General features: G+C 43.8%; 1 protein-coding gene across 1 annotated transcript in view; it reads right to left on the bottom strand.

The window, feature by feature from the left end:
* ahr1b (aryl hydrocarbon receptor 1b) overlaps window positions 1-21,165 on the bottom strand; it is a 50,095-nt gene that overhangs the window by 11,487 nt on the left and 17,443 nt on the right. The window contains exons 3-6 of the mRNA XM_035408217.1: window positions 11,293-11,408; window positions 4,339-4,428; window positions 1,214-1,340; window positions 66-199 (exon numbers count right to left, since the gene is read on the bottom strand). Coding sequence (XP_035264108.1) covers window positions 66-199; window positions 1,214-1,340; window positions 4,339-4,428; window positions 11,293-11,408 — 467 coding nt within the window. The remainder of the gene's footprint in view (window positions 1-65; window positions 200-1,213; window positions 1,341-4,338; window positions 4,429-11,292; window positions 11,409-21,165) is intronic.

A 21,165-nucleotide genomic window follows, 5' to 3' on the forward strand; every position in this document is an offset into this window, starting at 1 on the left:
TATGTGTGCATAACAATCTCCTACAGATTTCAGCAGAGAGAGGAACAGGAAGAGACAGATCATACCAAAAATCCAGAGGAGTTGTCAAGGAGACAGCGGAACCGACACACAAAGCTCCTCTCCAAAAAGGACGAGTTTTCTGGTGGCAGCTGGTTGGGGTCATAGGTCACAAGAGACGTGCTTGTGACAGGTTCTCCATCTGAGGAAGAGAGGATACCCATACATCATTCTGACAGTCCGAAGACAACATCCACATCAAACACTGTCTTTAGTAGCATTCAGTACCTTTTCCAAAGAGAACTATCTCAAAAATGCTGAATGTGTGCATCTTCATAGTCTCATAACAGTATCACACAGGTAAGTGTGCCTAGACAAACCTGTTGGGGTTTTCTGTGGTGGTGGATATGACTGCAGCTTGGGGCAGGGATGTTGATAAAGCTCTTTCCTGCCTGGTCATTGTATCTGTTTCCCTCTCTGATTCTGGTTCCAGCTACATCCCAACCAACTCCACCCAGTACTACTGTGCCATCAGCACACACCCCTATCAAAACCACTCTAGCTCAGTTCTGTTGCCTTGTCAGCGCCCAGTCCAGCAGTATGGACATTGCCCTTTGACTCTCTGATTAAGCTGGACATATATGTGTGCTGTAACATTTAGCCCACAACTCAGGGAGCTTCCCAGAAAGGTCTCAGGAGCTTTTAACCATGCCCCTATCTGTCTATAATCAGGTTTTCAGTTTGTGAACTCCAGCATTTTTGCAGTTTTCACTCTCTCTTCTCTCTCTTTACGAATTACGGAAGCACAGCATTTATAAACAGAGCTTGACAATTAATCCAATAGTTTGCAACAATTTCTCTTTTTGTAGACATAAATGGCTCCAAGAAACAACAGAAGAAAAGGCACAGACAAAAATGTTTTGAGAGTACTGCTTCTTTGAGCAGGGTTTCCATAATTTATGCCAGTACCGTACGTAAATGCATACACACACATTTGGAAACACAAAACATAATGGAAAAAGTAATAAAAATGTTATTTGGTTAGCTTGGGCTGACGTAAATATGGTAATTTTGTAAGTCCCCTTGTAAGTGGCAAGTGCAAGTGCCTTGTAAGTGCACTTTCGATGGAACACACATTGCAGCACTTCATTAACATTAACACTTAAGGCAGTAGGTTAGTCATCATCAAGAGTCAGCATCGGGCAGGTAAGCTCACCTGCTGGGGACTCGTCCGGGTCCGACACGGAAGCAGGCGGGTTCAGAGCCCAGTGCAAGTTCCTCCGGAATTCCTGCTGGTCCTCGGTGTGGATCAGCTCAAAAACGCTCTGGTGCATCACATCCGTCTATGGTAACGGAGGCAGGCAGAGGCCGTGAGATCACAGCATCACTCAACAAACAATAACCACTGAGACAAATAATCACCTCAGTAGCCACCAGACATCATCTCACTGGCCATTAAGTAACCCTCAATGACCAGTAATCACTTTTAATCTCCACTAATTCAGAGACCACTAATCTCCCTTCACTGACACCATCACTCTTTTCTGAAACAATAATCACTAATCACTAATCACACCTGGCCAATAATTACGTCACACTGGCCACTAATCACTCCAGCCTTATCACCTGCCACCCACGTATTACAACCTCATCATTAAACCCTGATGTCTGCAGGTTTGGACAATGGCTCATCCACCTAATCGGCTCTGTACACACCAATCTGTTATCAATCATCATTCACCAGTATCATTCACACTGAACATAGACAAAGGAATTCTGGACATATGTTGCATTCTCAACTCCTCCATCTCCACTCCAAGCCAGATGTCAAGCCTTTCCTCCTGATGTCTGCCGGTGGGTTCCATCGAGCAGTAGAGAGGAAAAATGCCAAGTTATAAAAAGCAGCAGACAGATCCCCCTGTTTCCCTGGACATGCTGAGAAGAGTCAAATTCGATTCGTCATCCGAATGTTTGCTGGGACGACAGCACGGTGGCCTCCGACAGGGATGCGTGCGGCTTCCAAATCACGCAGCGGCCTCAACGCCCTGTCAGACACGGGCCTACAGCCACTCTGCACATCTGGAACAGCAGACACTCTGAACTAACGCACAGGATGTCCCCCCATTTGAAATATGACCAAATCCAGAACTACCGAAACTCACTGAATCTGCATTTGTCAAAAAGCAGGCCAGGAAAAATTCAAAGTTTTGACCAATTTAATCTGTGTTTTAAACAAACAAACTGACTTCACTCTAGTGTTTCTTTTGCACCTCCACATCGTGAACCAATGCACTTGTTGTACGTCGCTCTGGATAAGAGCGTCTGCTAAATGCCTGTAATGTAATGTAATGTAATATTAATACTTACCCATTATTAAAAATCCAGACATGTGACAAAATTCAACAGTGACTATACAAATCACTTTCCAATACATATCAATATAAGAATAACTTTACCTGGACACATATTTTCTCTATTAAATCAGTATTTTCGCCTTTTTTTTCACATATTTTTTTCACCACTGGGGAGAAAAAAAAATTGGCAGATGTTGGCTGACCAGCCTTTTTGCTCACTAATACATTGGTATCGATATTGGCCTTGAAAAATCCATATCAGTTGACCTCTAATATATATACATCCCCCTTCATTCAGCCCCACACGCACACACATTACAAATGTGTGTATGCGTACATGCGAGTGTGTGTGAGTGGATATGCATGTGTGTGCACATGCGAGTGTGTGTACGCATACATGCGAGTGTGTGAGTGGATGTGTATGAGTTTATTCATGTGTCAAAGAGACAGAGGGAGAGCTAGAAGGAGGGAGGGCTCAGAGCCAGAAAAACAGACCAAACCTTTGGAGATAATTTCATAAGTAAATTATGTCAAATTGGATTAGATAGCAGGGGCCAGTGCTGTGGTCCAAAGCCTATTTAATTAATCTCGCTCAGTCCACGGGGTTGCTGCTCAGCTAAGTGCCTGTCGGAGGTGAGGGACTGGTATTCACAGTGCACCTGGCTTTCCCTTCACCGTCCCACCTCCTTTTCCTTCCCTGACTCCACAAATTCAATGGCAAATATTTCCATAAATATTTCTATTTCCCCTTCTGTCATTCCATTTTATAGGCAATGATCTGCACTGACATACAGCTGGTTGTTTTTTACTGATCTGCGCGAAGCAATGACAACGCTCCCTAAATAATCAATGTCCATTTGGGACGTCCACATGGCACATATGACTCCACAGTCAGTCTGGCCTAAAAACCTCACTGCCTGCTCCATGACAACATATCTCTCTTGCACCGATATCATGGGTTTGATATTTAAAATAACAGAGAAACAAGTTTCAAAGAAAATAAAAGCAGCACTCTTCAACTGAATCTAGAGAGGCACTATAGAATTCAGAGTACAGCGTAGAAGTTAGAAAACTGGCCTTGTATTATCTGCTTTTGATTTCCAGGCAGGGCATTGCCTTTGTTTCCTTAAGTGCTTTCTACAGTGCTCTGGATAGGTCAGTCTGATAAATGTCAGAAAACTCCAGATAATGTATCGATCTAAGCACTCAGTGCTTAGTTTGCTTTGAACGGAGACTCAAACCTACGGGTCAAGAAGTAAGAAGGGTGGTTTAAGCTAAGATCTGTCAAACTGAAATCCTCCTCTTAACCAATAGGATTTTGTCTCAGTGTAGCATTAACTCATAAGTATTGTGCGGTAAATGCTTACTGTGCCAGTTCTCAACCCCGAAGCAGCTTCATTGTCAAAACAAATTTGTACCAGCCTCCTGCATGCAAAAATGCCAGCGGGGATACCACAATGCCTCCTGCTACTTCATATAGAACATGCATGCATTTAGTGTTTCTACTTACGAAGAAGTAATCACAGCGCACCATCAAACACATGCGTTTATTACTTGGTGGCTAAAATACGTTTGAGCGCTGGAGATTATCGGTATGCATTTCATATTATTAATTCTTGATACACCAGCAGACACACTGTATCAATGCAATTATTAATACTGTTAATCTGAGCAGAGGAGCCAGGCAGACACCTGTTCTTCTTAATATCTGCCCAAGACAAAAACAGGCTGGAGATTTGCATCCATTAACTGATTGACCTGTATTTGGTCTGTGTGTCTTATCACATGTCTTTATCCTGGGAGACAGGGCGAGGCAGAGGCCATGTTGGGGACAGATGGAGATGGAGAGAGAGAGAGAGAGAGGGAGAGAGAAGGGGGGGAGAGAGACAGAGAGGAGGGGGTGGCGACAGGGAAAGAGGGATAATGCGGAAGCCATGTTGGGCTGTCCTCTAGGTGGGGGGGGGGGGGGTTTCAGGGGGTGGCTTACCTGATGGAATCCAAGGTAGTCCTGGATGGTGTGGGAAGAGTAAAATATCGTCCCCTCTGCAGTGACCACCAGCACAAAACCATTGAGGGCCTATAGCAGAACAGACACATAGAGACGGGTCAGACAGACACTCGAGTGTTTCTTGTTGGTTCGGCCATTAAAGGCAGCAAAGTGACAGAATAAACCTAAATGCGTGTGTGTATGTGTGTGTGTGTGTGTGTGTGTGCGCATGTGTGTGTGTGTTTGCCTGTATGTGTGTTTGTATGTATGTGTTTGTGTATGTGCCCACGTGTTTGTATATATGTGTGAGTGGGTGTGTTTGTATGTGTGTGTGTCTGTGTGTGTGTGCGTGTATGTATGTATGTAGGTATGTATGTGTGTGTGTGTGTGTGTGTGTGCGTGTATGTATGTATGTATGTAGGTATGTATGTGAGTGTGTGTGTGTGTGCGTGTGTGTTTTATATATCTGTGTGTATGTTTGTGTGGGCAGTGTAATGTTTTTTTCCGCCTCATGTCATATTTCATTTCTTTCCCCTGATTCGAAAAGCGTATTGCTCGCTGGCCTTTGCTGCAGCGCCGAGCGCAGAGGGGGGATTTCTCTGCCATCTGTTGTGTCCCGGGCTCTCAGTCAGCCCTGCTATTCCTGATCACTGTAATCTGATCACTGTAATCATCCGTCAGGGACGTATAGATGCAGAAATGTGGATTCCGCCGCTCGCGCCGCTCTGATTGGGCCTCATGTCGGCTCTCCCGCCCCCGCCCTCTCTGATGCGCAGCTGCGGGCCGCGCGAGGGCTGTGTCTCAGGTGCGTCTCCCCGAAAACCACGCAGCGGAGCGTCCAAATAACCGGGGCGAGCGGAGGCGGGGCCGGCTGTGAACACATCCCGATATTCTGCTGATTCATCCCTACATCCCGATCTTCCCCTCTTAAAAATAACCCAGGGGGTGAGGAAGCCAGAACACGCAGTACGTGAGAGCTGGCTAGCTCAGCTTTCCCCAGCCTGAACATCTGCACGGTAAACAGGGGAGCGCTGTTTACCAAACTAGGAAAATGCGCTTAACAAAAAGCGGAGCAAAGCCTGGCACCCGCGCACAATGTGCACAGTGCCAAGGAGTGTGCAGTGGTGCACACTTCCTTTTCCTTGTGAAATTATATAAGGGGTGGCAGAATAGCATAATGGATCACAGGTTTGATTCCCTGGTTGGACACTGCAGTTGTATGCTTGACCAAGTTACTTAACCTGCATTTCTTCAGCTGTGTAAATGGACGCAATGTAAATAGTTGCGTAAGCCGCTCTGGATAAGAGCCTCTGCTAAATGCCTGTAATGTAATGTATATGTAAAGACATCTAATGTTTTAAACGATTACTTGTGATGTGATATCCGATACACATCACTTGCTGTTGTGGTGTTTTATTTACAGATCAGCAAATATAGCGCAATGTACCTCGTAACATGGAAAATAAGCAGATTTCAGGATCTGGTTAAGTTTTAATATCATAGGACTATTTATTCATTTCAGTTGACATTAAGCACCTTAAAAAGGAAATGGATTGTTGTATGCAGAAGTAGAGAGAGAAAGAAAGGAGGGAGATAGAGATGAGAGAGGGAAGAGCAGCCTTTAACCTGAGGACAGGACAAACACTCTGAGGATGCACCACATCAGCGGTAAGACAGATGTTACAGTTGGGGCCGCAGTTGCATCTAAACAACCCCACGCAGCGGTGACTCACACCTCGTTATCCTCAATCCCTGCCCCCCAGGGTCAGGGGGCGGGGCCAGGGGAGGTCATCATCCTGCTCTTCTTACCACGGGAATGCCCTAAACTAAACAGATGCCCCACAGGGCAGCTAACCTAAAATTACCCATCATGCCCTGTTCCCCAAGCATAATCGTCCTTGTCTGTCCCTGTTCCCGCAATTCCTCCAGGGATGGCCCACGGAGACTCTTGAGATTATTATTTTTTTCCCCCTTGATCCAGCAAGGGGAAATTATCTGCAGCCATGTCTCCATTTTGCCATGGTCCAGTGAAACACAAACCATATAATGTGTGGTTGGATGGCTCCGTATTTTTTTGACTTCAACTGAATCTATGTATGGAATCAATTGGGTTGCTTACTTCGTGGTATCAAATATCGTAATCCTCAGGCTGCACAGATTGAGTCTGGCAGGGCAAACTATAATGCAATGACCCGCGGTTTTCATTTTTGGCCAATTGTTGCATCCTGGGGACCAATGTGCTGCAAGCCCCTTGGCGCCTTGCAGGCTTATACTTCCATCTTTAAAAAAAAGAGCTATCTACTGTTTTGCCTTCTGCCAATTTTGAATGGAAATTCATGTTTGATAGCTCACCCCACTACTGAGGTACTGCTTTTAGTCAGTTTTGGAGCGTACTGATCAGCATGGTCCTGGATAACCATAGCCATTGCAAACCAGAGCAGTGTGGTAATGACACAGCGAGTGCAGTGTGTGGGGTGTGCAAAAGCTGGATAACTGTTTTTCAGGAGGAAATCCGGTTAGAAAATAATAAATATAACCACATATAAGAAAGGTGTACAAATAAGAACATATTCTTAATCCAATGATTTTAGTCCTCAAATACATGTAATTCTCATTCAGTAATTTAATTGGCCATTGATGATCACTGGTCTTGGTGACAAGCCATGATGTCATCTTATAGCTGGACGTGGCTTTAGTCTGGGGTTGTTGGTGCGTGGGATATGTTTTATCTGTCTGAAGACATCAGCCCACTAGAAGGACCCTGCCTTGGGCAGTTACCAAACATTCTGATGATAAATTCATTTTTAATGGGTCTGCGGCCCTACAGTGGTCCAGGAGGAACTCCACTGCAGCTACTACTGAGAGAGAGAGGGAGAAAAAGAAAGAGGAAGGGGAAGAGGGAGGGTGGGAGGGAGAGAGAGAGAGAGAGAGAGAGAGAGAGAGAGCATAACGGATAATATGACTTGTTTAATTGTTCTGATTTTATTTTACTATTAAGACAATTGACTGTCTACGCATGCTGTCCTGATTTGTTCTGAATGAGCAGATGGTCGGTCATAATATTTATGGTAAAAAAAAAAAAATCCTGTCATGCTAATAATTACAACTAGAGAACAGAGAGGAAGAGACAGATAGAATAAAGGAATAGTGTGTGCATCAGTATATTAACACCTCCAACAACCATAGTAATTGATTAAAAGTTAAATTAAATTTATAATAATTTAAAAATATATGCTTGAATATGTATCACAGATCAGTTCCATTTAAATGGTTGTTGTTTTCGTTTACTTGTGCTTTGCTGACATCTCTGTAAACTCGTACCTGCAATAAATAACATCTGAATTTAACTTGAATTTGTACTAGTAATACAGAAAAAGGGTGGTGGGTGAGCAAGTGCCCCGTATAGGTCAGCATTTCTATTCTGACCTCATGTTAGAATAGGAATGCTGGAGAACAGTTAGAGACAGCAGGAGAAAAAAACAATCAAACAAACAAAAAAATGTTTCTTCTCTGAGTTCATTATTTTGGAAAACTGAATGGACCTGCACTCCATGTACTCATTTGTAACAGGCCTTTACAAAAACAGAACCCAGTGAATGTCCAATTTTCTGACTTATTATTGTAACAACTTCCCACAAAACAACAAAAGGAGAGCAGCCTGTACTTACGTAATGTAGAGAACACATTACTGATTTTTGTGGATGGAATCCACCTCAGTTATTTTTGACTTCAAATGAAAAGTTTTTTTTTGTTGTTGTTTTTGCCATTCTCTCATGAAGACAAGGGGAATTGCTTAATTTATAGGTATCCACATCTGAAGATTGTCTTAAAGAAAAGCTGAATATGAATACATATTTTTCCTTCCTTTCTTATACCATTAACACAGTCTTTTTTAAAAACATACAACCCTTTTTGACATCTGTACATTTACTGAAGCAATTTAGGTTAGGTAAGTACCTTTGCTGAAGGGTTAAACAGCAGTGACCCACATAGAGGTCAAACCTACAACCTTAGACTGATAAGCCCAGTTCCCTCACCATTACGCTACACCACCACCCATTATAGTTTATTTGGCTTTCCTTTGGTTTTACCATCTGTGGTTCCTCTGTCTCATTTAAGCATGTACTCCTGTTCTGGATTTGGAGGCCTGGGTCTCTGCATGTGCTGTTTGGCTTACATCAAACATCAATTGTGCAGCCCACAATCTTGGAAAAAAATGTCAATGAACACTTTTCTGTTTCCTTCCTCTTTAAATAATGGATGCCCTCACAACCACTCTATAATTCATCGTCAATCGTCTGAAATGGAACACAGAAAAAAAACTGCAGAAATAGCCTCGGCCTCTCTCTCTCGCTTTGTCTCTCTTTCTCTTTCTTTCTCACTCGCTTTGTCTCGCTCTCCCTTTGTCTCTCCCTGTCTCTCTCCGTCTCTATCTCTGTCCTCTGATCAGTGATGTCATCAGATAATGCGATCCCTTGCTCCTAATTTCTCCTGTGCGGCCGGCCTAGCCTGAAGGGGAGATTCCTCCATTGCGTATCTTCAATGGCAAAGTGGTGGAGGCTGTGGTACAGAACCCCCCCCCCCCCCCCCCCCACACTAGTTTCCTGTAATGTGTCTTTATGAGAGTATCTCTGAAAAAAGTGCTACACACATTGAACTGAATTGTGTCTGGAGACACTGGAGACACTGGATGAAGCCAGGAGGGCCCTGGTTTTGTCAAGACATGCAGGGAGAAACAAGGCTGCGCCTTTAAGTACTGGTTGGAGAGTCGAGGATTGGGGACGGGCGGCGCGGGGACCGGTCTTTTTTGGATGCGCTAATGTACAGACGTCTGAACCGATTAATGTTGGAAGTGCACTCTCGGCCAAGAGACAGATAGGCTGTTGCCAAACCCATCTTTATGAGGTCCGTCTCTCCTTTCATTCCCCAACAAAAGGGGCCCTGTCTGCTTATAAAGGGGTCCAGCCTGCTGATCCCAACCAGAGAGGGAAATTCAGGCACCCCTTAACACAGTGGGGGCTCTCTGCTCTCACCCACCCGCCCACTAACCACCCTGGGGCCAGTGCTATTGCCTCATTTGTTTGGGAAGTTTGATTGGTGCATCCATTCAATCAGTCCACCATTCTGTCAAGGCCCAATGCTCATGCTGGAACAGAATGTATAGCACTGGATTGGATCATCAGTTTGATTAAATCTACGAGACACTGGCAACTGAGAAGTTTGCAGAAATGTGGTGACTGCATATATGATCGCATGTTTCTCCATTGATACAGAGAGTAGAAGTGCTCTACGGGAAAGCGTGTGACTCCAGACCAGACTGGCAAAGAAGCGGATGAACACGCTCGTCGCTTCAGCCGACAAAGCTGACGTCTGCTTTGGCTGCTTCGGTAAACGGAACAGAAGTGGCATTTGCCTCTGCCGCAGTCGGCACACTGCTTAAAAGCTGTGTGTGCCAAGCATGTTTAAATGCATGGGGTTAAAACGAAAGTAATCCACACCATTAGGATCATAGCAGAAACTGACTGATCCAAATTTTGTACAGCAAACGATGCATGTCACAGACGTGTGGATGAGAAGAGAAGTGGCAGTCAGATTTAAATCCGAACAGCCACACACAAAGGTGTGGCTATACATGGACACACTCAAAGAACATGGATGCATCATTGGAAAGTACACATGTGGATTAATTTTTGTGAATGGGGGGAGGGGATGGTGGGTTTGGGAGGTGAGACAGAGAAAGGTAGGGGTAGACAGGTACACACAGGTAACACTCATTTGGGTGGTGTGTCATATGCCTGTAGAACAAATCTTGGTTCAGGCAAGACACTTGGGTGCCCTTGTCACTAACCAAACTGAGCAAGGTTAACAGGATGTGAGAAGAACAATGAGGCCTGTTCATAATGGACTAGCAGGTCTACCTGTGGAAATGCCTGTTTTACTGCACCTCTGCTCAAAAGGATTAAGGAAGCAAACTGGATTTGCGTGACCTAAGATCCTTCCACACAAACACTCTGACCTGGGGATCATGACCTATGACCCATAAACTAGTCAATGGGGTCAGTTGAGAGGTTTCAGAGACCACTACAGCATAGCGCATATAGTGTCCTATATACTGTCAAACAAGTGAGATGAAAGCCCAACTACATTAAAAATAATACACCACAGCAAGAGGCACACATCTCACTCTCGGTAGTGATTTTTTGCTTTCTTCTGGAGATATTTTTCTTTTGGTGGTGCCTGTAATTCAAAATACTCAAACATCTTTTACACTAACACAAACTTTTGCCTCAAAATTGTGATGGATACCATTAGAAAGCCTGGGACCTTGATATTTTTCTACCAAGGTCTATGAATATTTAGCCTTAAGTGAAAAATCTACAAGTACCTTGAACACTGGTGTATGTAACAAGACAAAAAACCAGTATCCATGGCTCTAAAGATTTAGCTGAGAAAATTCTTCGAGAAAATACAGATGAAGAACCTACCTGTGAAGAGAAAACTATCATTAAACAATAATTATCATGGACCATGGAGAAGATTAAAAAGATCCAAGGCCCTATTGGTGGCATATCAGTTGTCTCATTCCTCTTCAATCCTGGACTAACAATGGCATTTCTAACAATTCACCCGAACAGTAAAGGATTCTCTTACTTGTGGAAACTGCAACCCGGTTTACTGCATGAACAGTAACATAATCAGGGCCAAAGATGGCGGCCTTCATTGTTCTCATCTCAGATTGCGGACTTTGCCACTTCAATCAGATGGCAAGCAACACGACACACCTGAAGCTGACGAGCACACTGGAAGTCAGTATTTTTTGTACTACCCCCGACTGCAAACGAAGAAGAAGAAGCTCCCAGGTGCCAGAGTGTTTGCAGTGCATGCATGCACTGCAGACAGCTGCGCAGTCGGTGCTTTTCTGCTGAAGTCACTCCTGAGCTCCTGTGTACTCACCTGCAGAAGGAGTTCGCCCTCAGGCATCCAACCGTCCGCCAATCCCACGGCCTTGCTGCTGTCATGGTTACCACTGTTGGCCGTTAGCCCTTTGCCAGGGTGGTTCTTCAGGGCAACTGGAGGAAGGGAGGGAGAGAGAGGAAGAGAGAGCGAGAGCACATTTTAGTACTGGAATAATGTTTACGAAGCACTGCTGTGAATGTCAGAATGGCTTATGTGTACTACACTAAACACAGTATGCAAGACAAGCTCCCAGCTCATTAAAAATAGATATAAATCTCAAGACGGGGCTTCTACTCTTTAAAAAAAATAACCGGTCATATCATAATTGCCTGGCACTGACTAGCATATTCATATCCCAAAATGAAAATTTTAAAGACCGTCAGTCCAGATATAGCATCATAATTGGCTCGGCTGTGCGTGGGGCCTATGACAGCGAGTCTTGCATGTCCCAGAATTCAGCACTGGCCTGGAGCCCTGCTGCTGGCCCCGTCTAGCACAGTCTCCCCCCTGCTGCAGAGTCCAGGGCCTCAGCACTGTGCTATTTCTGCGCTAATGGCGCTCTGTGCAGGACTCAGGCTGAGCGTTGTGTTATTTTTAAGCGCCATTGCTGTTTGCAAACGCTCATTATGGGCTAAAAGATGATTGGGCGAGGCATGAGAACACAGAACAGCACTGAGGGACATAGGCACAGGCAGATAAAGAGAGAATGATTGAGAACGAGAGAGAGTGACAGAGAGAAAGAGAGAGAGTGACAGAGAGTGATAGAGAGAGAGAGAGAGAGAGAGTCTGCACAGGTCCAGTGGGTATTTACCCAAGTTACACAGGTCTCGTGTTTATGTTATTCTGACACCACAGTTAGAAGCAAGCACCGCACATAACCACACTTTCCACATGAAAATAATGAGGTTTTCCCTGAGTCTGGTTCTGACTGTGTGCATAGGCCTAAGCATCATGCAGTGCACGGGAAAGATGGGATGGGTTCGTGCAGAAGCCTGATGCTCTGACACCAATGATAGCACATTTGTTTCTTTCTCTTTCAGGTTTCCCTGTCCTCATGTGGTCCATCGGAATCCAAAGATGTCCCAGCACGCACTGCTGTGGAATACAGAATGACATCTAATAGAATTCCAAATGACACAGCATACCTCTGTGGAGTGTCTAAGGCGAAGAGGAGAACAGTAGGTGGCTCTGCATGCAGAACATGTAACTGGGGACTGAAGAGTGTCATAAGTGCTTCAGTAAACGTGTGTTTTCAATTTTATTTTTCCTCCCAGAGATCAAAAGCCACCTCAACCTCAACTGAACTAGAGTCAATGGGCCTCATTCACAAAACTTTTATTACATTATTCTTACTTTTGTTCTTAAAAACGTTCCAACGAAAAACACGTATGGGATTCATGACACGTGCATACCTTTGCTTTTGTGCATATCCCAGGTGCATGAGATGCTGAACGCTGACTGTAAATTTTATACGCAATTCTGTTCATGTGATTAGCATAACGGAAAGCCATGAACAAATACAGATAAGATAAAAAAATTAAAAAATGCTGAAACATTCTTGGAAACGCTCTTACATGCATATTTTTCAAATATAAAAGATTTTGTGTCGTTTTTATTTAATAGCATAAAGGTGTGAGACCAGCAGGACTGTTAGAGGACTGCAGGTAAATGGCAGGTCTGTGTGCTTCATTTACTGGCCCTAACCGCCCCGAGCAGATGCATCTCTGAGCCTTGGGGAAATGAAGTTGGACAGTGGGCCGGGAGGAATGGAGTGAGGGGGGGGGGAGATGCCTTTCACATCCCCTTCACCTTTGGGGGCTGAGGGGGGGGGTGGAGGACAGAGATGGGCGCTGCTGCGGAAGGCGGGAAAAGCGCATTAGCGCATCGGCGAGAGGAGTGTGAGATCACCACAACACCTCTGTGGCTGTCCATTTTTACAACTGTGGGCTTGGGGGAGGGATTCTGCCAGAAAAACTGCACCCTTCCTTCCTCCGGACCAGCCTTTCTTTATATATGCCATATATGTATATGCCATGCAACAACACCCTGTAATGGAGTAGTAATGTAATAGTAATGCCCTGCGCAAATCAACTAAAAATCTTGCAAGGCTCAATAAAGCAGTGTTCATGAAATTTACCTTCTACAGGTGATGCTTCTGAAGCCTTTCAGGTGGCTATACCAGAAAATCAGACCCAGGGAAAGTGTTTGTTCGAACGTAGCAAGGCCCTTAAGCTTGTTATGTACTTGGCATGGCAAACTAAATATCTACCCTGGGGTTCATTTTCAAATATGTTTGATGATGCACTTTTTTTTATTTAGCCAAACTATCTGCAACATCTGCATCACAGATATACGGGACGTAATGTCAAAGTGAATTAGCGGAGACAAACCCAAGGGACAACTGGGGCTAATGAAGTCACCCATTCCATTTTTTTTGCTTTACAGAGGTCACTGGCTCCCATACCCAAAAATATGGGAGCAAAATCCCATTTTGACGGTAACAGCAGTGCACTAATTCTGTTGATAGGGTGTGAGGGTGCAAGGAGCTATTTATTTATAAAAATATTCTGTGCTACTGTAATTACATTACAGCTTTGATGGTGAATATGACTTTCTCAAAATTTCTGCCATGTGCTGGTGAGCTACACAAATAAAATCTGGTAAACATTTTTTTTATTTTCTGCAATTTATTTCAATTTAAAACCCTTACACAACTGTAACACTATCCATAGCAGATGTGCAATTAATTGGATACACGTATCTACCCTTTATACTACTACTATGACTACTACTATAATAATTACTACTACTACAACTACTACTACTACTAATAATAATGATAATAATTAAAATAATAATAATAATAATAATAATAATAATTATTATTATTATTATTATTATTATTATTATTATTATTATTAATATTTGTTAATTATATAGTGTTTGTATTTCAAAAAACAGTCTAAATGTGTAATTATTATGTATCTTTCTGCAATACAAAAGCCAATGAAAAAGGCTTCTGCTGCTAGCTAGAGTTTTTAAAAATATATCTATGTGTAAGAGCATCTACAAGGATAAAAGACTGAAGAGAAATATCATTTTGATGTTGATAAGTCTGATATTCAGAGGGACAAATAAATAAATAATAGTAGATAAATTGCTTCCTGCACTTGAATGTAAAAGTGTTCTCTGTAATGCATAAGACTATTCATTCTCGAAAAGAGCAGTTAAATGCCTAGGGCTAAACGTAGAAGCTCCAGAGACTGATTAAGCGGTAATGCAACATAATGCATAATTCATCACTTTAATATTACAAAAATGATCTATGTATTATACTGTATATAATTATACATTTTAAAACACAAAAAGACACAGAGTCAAGATAATACTGCAAAAGACATCATCTTTTAAAAATATAAACTTGCACAGAAGTCATAACAGCAAAAATACAGCAACTAGTTTAGCAAAGAATTATCTTCACTTTGCGCAACCTCTGCACATTCCGTACCTTCGGACGCCCATTAATGCATGCTACATGCTTGCTATTGCTTCTACAGGCTAACTGAAATGACAGATGACATCAGTTTATGTGAAAAATAGGCAATATATAAAGTAGCTTAGCCTAGAATATAGGTAGCGCAATTTGTTTAGTATTCTACATACATTTCTTCTCAGATAGGCCGTCAGTATAGACCCAGTCAGGGCACACCTTTTATACATTCATTATCAGAGCACAATTACGAAATGATGGATTTAATATTGTAAAACCTTTTGAAAAAGCAATGTCCAGCTCAAGGCTTCTATATGGTATTTATAGATTTTGTATATGACAGTTTATACGGTAAAGCAGAGTACTTCTGGTAACTTTTTGTCTGTTCTATCACACAAGCAGCATAAAGGCTCAGCACAAAGGATAAATTGAGATAGAGTGCAGCAGACAGCACAGGGGGTCTGAAGCTACAGGATGGCATGAGAACCAGACTGACACGGGACGCTTCGCCAGAGCCAAAAAGCAGGCTGCCTCATTGACCTCTGACCTTCACAATAAGAACATGGCATGACCTGTCACGACCTCTAACCTCCCGGTAATGCCTAAACATTTTTATCGGGGGCTTTTCCCAGAATGGCCCATTGTTGTCTGGAGTAAGGGGGGGTGAGACACAAAGGCTGACGAGGGGGTGATGCCACTTTGGGTGTTGTCGGGGCTGTCAGTAATTTGTGTTCGTGTTGAAGGCTGTCTGTCCCTTCACACGCAGCCTGGTCACAGGGCTGGTGCTCCAGCCTGATTCCCAGATGCGTGCTCAGGGACAGCAATCTGGAACTGGAGAGGGGAAGGGGAAGGGGGGATGCAGAGGTGGGGGGTGGGTGTTTGGTCTGTTGGTGGCTGTTACTAATTCAGTTTATGGTATTTTTATGGTTTTAGATTATAGTTTTATGGTTTCATGTTTCATAGGGCTTCATAGGGATTCTTATGTATGTGATTTGTACGCATAATTAATTTGTATTTGTGCTTCAGTGATGTTGCACATATATTTTCTCATCTGGGAATGCAGTTAACCAGGTCTGGGACTATTGCTTATTAATCAGGTGGATGCACTTATGTTCTCTAGCATTGTAAGTCACTCTGGATAAGATCTGGTCATGCAAAGTAATGGACTAGCTAATGTGAGAGTGCTTGCTGTGGTGGGGACAGTGCAATCTGATCCCGGTTTGGAACTGGAGAAGAGCAAGTTGTAAATAAATGTGTCATCCACCCAAAGACCAAACTCACTTCTCATTAGGTTAATAACCGCTGCACTTCTGCAGTTCAGTGGGAATCAGCCTAGCGCTGCCTTATGATGACAGGATAAAACAGCCATATAGAATTTGTCATTTTTAACTAACATTTTTAATGGATCTGACCTGTATTATTAGCTGTTTAATTAGCCACAATTTCAATTATAGCAGAATTAATGAAAACGAATTAAATTTAATTAAATTCCACCAGTGTAATCAAAGTTTCTGCAGCCTGTCAGCACGTTCTACTGGCCGTTTCAGATGGAGCTGCAGTGTTAGCAGACCTGACTGTGCAGAGCAGAACCTTTCTCGGGTTTGCCTGCCAAAAACCTCCACAGAGGGTCGCAGAGTTTATATATTTTCACAATGAATGTAAAATGAACAAAAAAAATTAATAAAAGCACAATAACTTAGAATGCATTGTCTTGAATCCAGCTGGCGCAAACAGAGTTTACACGGAGATTGTTTGGCGGCAGTGTTCCTGGTAGCTAATCTCACAGGCATTCAGTACAGCGCGCTGAGACCACGTTAAGACACTCCTTGCTGTTCACAGGCAGACTAGTCTCTGTTTTGACTGAAACAAATGTTCAGCTGTCGCTGCTGGAAGCTGAGGGGAGTGAAAACATGAATAAAAGTCCTACAGCATTTTCTGATCTGCTCCTCATTCCTTTGGCACAAGGATAAATATTATTATTGTTACTATTCCCATTATTATTATTATTATTATTATTATTTATTTTTATTTTTTATTATTGCACATTTTCTAACAATGAAATCTCCTATCTCACCAGTTCAGGCTGTGGTCACAAGTGTGCTACAACTGCATCTCTCTGTATCATGGAAGAGCAAGAAGATGAAATAAGGGCTTTTCATCTGTAATTAAATTAAATTTACTCAATAAAGCCTTTAAAGACGGCCTCCACTCGATCTGGCTCATACCAAGAAGTACAAATCATCTGTAATTCAATTCTGCTTCATTTAATTGAGAGAATGAAGTGAATTGCTCTCACCCTCATCTGCTGGGTGAAACAGACAGAATACCGCAGTGCTGGAATTACTGGGTCAGTAGGGACTTCCCAGCTCTTATTAGCTGCGATCAAGATTTGGCACCAGCAAGGCCACACACAGTGCAAGCATATGCAGTGGAATCACCAGTGGGATGGCGCAGAGCTATAACAAGGAATTGTGGGAAAATTCTCTCAGGTCCCAACTCTCCACAGGGGGCACTACAAAGAGTATTGCTATTTCATACAGTATATGTGTTAAAGACTGATATATACTTTAACAGAACAGCTAAAGTGATATAGTGCAAAAAGGCCATATCCATGTAAATCATTCTGGATAGGACTGATGGCAACAGAGGAAGTGTGGTCACAGAATGTACTGTACTCTAACAAGATGCGTCTGCAGCAGGTTTGGAACCATCGTTCTTACCAAGCACACAGCATTAAACGTGACACAGTTAACCTGCATGGGCTAAAGTCCATGGCATATTTATTCAGGCTCTAGAAGGTTCACTCTGCATGCCTCCGAACTCTGACCTCAAAGCTTTATTTGGTAGAACACCTAGCAGAGAAATTGGAAACTGTCGGTGAAGATTCTCGCACCCAGGCAGCCAATGGTAGAGCGGTACCCACTGATAAAAACCAGTACCAGCATAAAGACACTCCAGAAATGGCAAACTGTTTCAAGCACCGGCCCCACCACAACAGCTCCACAGGGCTTTTGTGAAAGTGACTGGCACATACACCGCTCCGCTCCACCCCCTCCAGGCCTCGACATTTGGAGCCGTTCGGCGAACGGGCACCCGGGGGTTAACTCTATTGTGATTCCTCTAGGTCAGCGAACAGCGTGGCTGAGCATGACAGCTGGGAGAAAGAGCCCCGCTGGTAAAACATGAATTAAACTCCATGCGCCGAACTAGCTTTTCCAAAGCTGGGTCCTCGGTGAAACACCTCCCACATGAATTAACCTGTTAACGAAATCCCAGTTCACTATGCAGAATAACCAACAGATGCCCCTCCACCTTCTGCCCACACTAGAAAAATAGAGTAATAGCTGAAATGTGTCGCTGGGAGTCTGAGGACTAACTGAAGCCGAGCTTCACCGTGATGGTGTTCCTTAATATGGTGAAGAGACAGTATGCAAGCCCTTTTGCTCTGATTACAGGGATGTTGATCGCAACAATCTGCAAGTGTATGCAGTTATTTCATTCCTCTCACATGACAGCTATAACTACAGTAAGATGACATTATGGAGAAACCATTTGCACTACTGTCGCTCACCGGTGGCCAAAGCTGAAGTATTCTGAGCACTAGGCTCAGCTTTCAGAGGGTCCACACAGCAAAGGAGAGACCTCAGCTCAAATAAAATCCATGCCCATTCTCTAACTGTGGCTTCCTGTCTATCTGTCTCCGATTCATGGGAACACACTTTGAAACGGTCTCAATGTGGAGCCCATCATGCCTATCTAAGTGAATGAACAGGGGCGGGGCGTGAGAAGGTTCGAGAGTGTGGTGTAGTGCAACTGCAGAGAGGGTGGAGGCATGCCGGTGATGAAATATTAACACCGGGAGCCTATTTGAGACTTGTCACGTGTTGATGACATCACGGCAGCAGATGTTGATGACACACAGTGCCCCGGAGCAGAAGAAGGGCTCTTGACTCTTGAACTGGGAGACCGAGTATACTTCCCTCAGCATAATGGAGCCAAGGATGAAAACATCAAAATACACTCTCTTCAGCGTGTGAATAGATTAATTCATATACCAATCTGTCTATATCATAACATCCACCATCTTCCTGCTCTTCTGGAAAAGGCATAGAGAGGAGTGGAGAGGAGTCAGGGGAACAAGAAAAGGCTCTCTGTCTTTCTCTCTCTTTCTCTCCTTCTTATATCTCCCTATACTGTACTATACCACACCAGCATGCTGAAGCAGACTGCCCAGGTTAAGGCACTTATGGAATGTATTGTGCAACCAACTACAGTTAGACTGAGTGAGGCACTGACTGTGAAGAACAACTACGGTAAGACTGGAGTGAAGCCTGAACTGGCTGAATACATTTATGACTGTATTTTGACACATTTGTAACACATGCTCTTTTTGAAATAAATAAAACACTACCGTAAATGCCAGGCCATCATAAAAAAGAAATATACACCTTGCATTCACCCAGACATCTTTGTCCCCCACTGTTCTAGTACACTGTGGCACATCTACCAAGACCTCTCCACCCCCACTACTGAACTATAACCCATTTAGGGGTTCGGTGAAGAATCTAATTAAGCCCAACCAAAAACAGTGACCCAGCAAATCTGACAGCTTGTGATGAGACTCCCCAGGGTACCCCTGACTTTTGAACTCTCAGTGAGTAATTACTCATTAACATGGGTGGGGCGGAGAGGAGGGCTCTAGGGTCAGTAGGGGCTGTGGGGTGGGGGTAAGAGTGTAAGGGGCAGGAACCCTGAGTATTCGGAGCAAGTGAAATATTCATGCCACTAATGGCCCAAAGTCTAGGTCAGCAATCACAGATGCCCCCCCCCCCCCTCCAAATACTTCCCCTTGTGCATTAACCCTTCACCTCAAGTGTTTTTAAGGGGGCAGGGGCTTAAGGCTGGGACAGAGACTCTGATAATCGGGAGTTTCCGAGCTTGCTAGCACCATGGCGGTTCCTGCACCTGCGCGCTTTGGATGAATCTAAACTGAATTTACAAATGACACTTTATTTACGTCCTCAATGCAACGTCCTTTATGCTTACCTCATCGATATGAGTGTCTGCTAAATGCCTGTATGTAAATGCATCAGCTTCATTCTGCACATGTCCACAGATATGGCACTGAATTAACTACACATTAAGAGGAGTAACTGAAATATCAATGAATTAAATGACACAAATTGTCAATGATCCAAGCTAAACATGGCAGCGTACAGAAGTGTAACCTTCTTCACAATATTCACAGTCACGTGGATTTCCAGTCCAGTCATGAGGAATAACAAGCGTGGAACTGGAATCACGGCATGGTGCTATATTTGGATCGCTAACGAGGAGCGGTGGTGGATGGAGGGGGGGTTGGGCTAAGCCGCGCTTTGAGAGAGACATACTAATGACACAGGTACGTTCTCCCTCTCTGTTCGGCTGCAACGTTGCACGGCGACCACGATGTTGCCATGCACCTGTGGCCCCTTTGATTGGACAAGCAGTTTGGAGGTGGCACTCACTTCTGCCTCACAGGCTCTGTGCATTAATATAGACTTAAGGCTGACAACCTATTAGTGTGTTTGTGTTTGAGTGTGTATGTGTGTGTGTGAGTGTGAGAGAGAGAAAGTGTCAAGTGTGTGTGTGTGTGTGTGTGTGTGAAAGAGAAAGTTTTGTGTGTGTGTGTGTGTGTCTGTATGTTAATTGTCCTGTCGTAGCAGTGGATTTTTTTTCATGGGGGGATAAAGATAGACCATTTCTACTCCCTCTGTCTCCATGAATACAGATGAACACACAAGCGAGGCATACGCCCCCGCATGCATGAACACGGCCACACACACACACACATACACACATACACACTATACATTCATACATACATAAGCTCACAGAGACACGCAGGGCCATGCACGCGAACACATACACAGCCGGCTGCCTACAGAGCCTCTGGTCCTCAGTTCACATGACCTCTCAGATTTTTTCTGATTGGCTGGTTGGCTGCAGCGTGAGATCCTACACGTCGCCAGGCGGAGCGAGAGAAGGATCCCGGTGACGGAATTCCAACAAAGATACTGGCCCCCTCTGCCAATATGGTGGGGGAGGGGCTCTGACCCGAAGGGAGAATAAGATAACCCTTTCCAAACAGAGGGAGCTCAAAGCACAAAAATTATGTCATAATAAAGCAAAGAAAGCATAACATCACGCAATGTGGTTTATGTAACCTCTAACCTACACTCAGCAGAGCGGATTCCTCATTCAGTACTACTCATCCCACTCATGCACTGCCATAAATTTAATACTGGGAACACACAAGATGAGCGAGCGAAACATCCAGCGAAACATCCAGCCGGTAAATTAGGCATTATCTATCACGTCAGTCTATTGCTAAAAATATT

Source organism: Anguilla anguilla, chromosome 3, assembly GCF_013347855.1.
Source record: "Anguilla anguilla isolate fAngAng1 chromosome 3, fAngAng1.pri, whole genome shotgun sequence".
Lineage (NCBI taxonomy): Eukaryota > Metazoa > Chordata > Actinopteri > Anguilliformes > Anguillidae > Anguilla > Anguilla anguilla.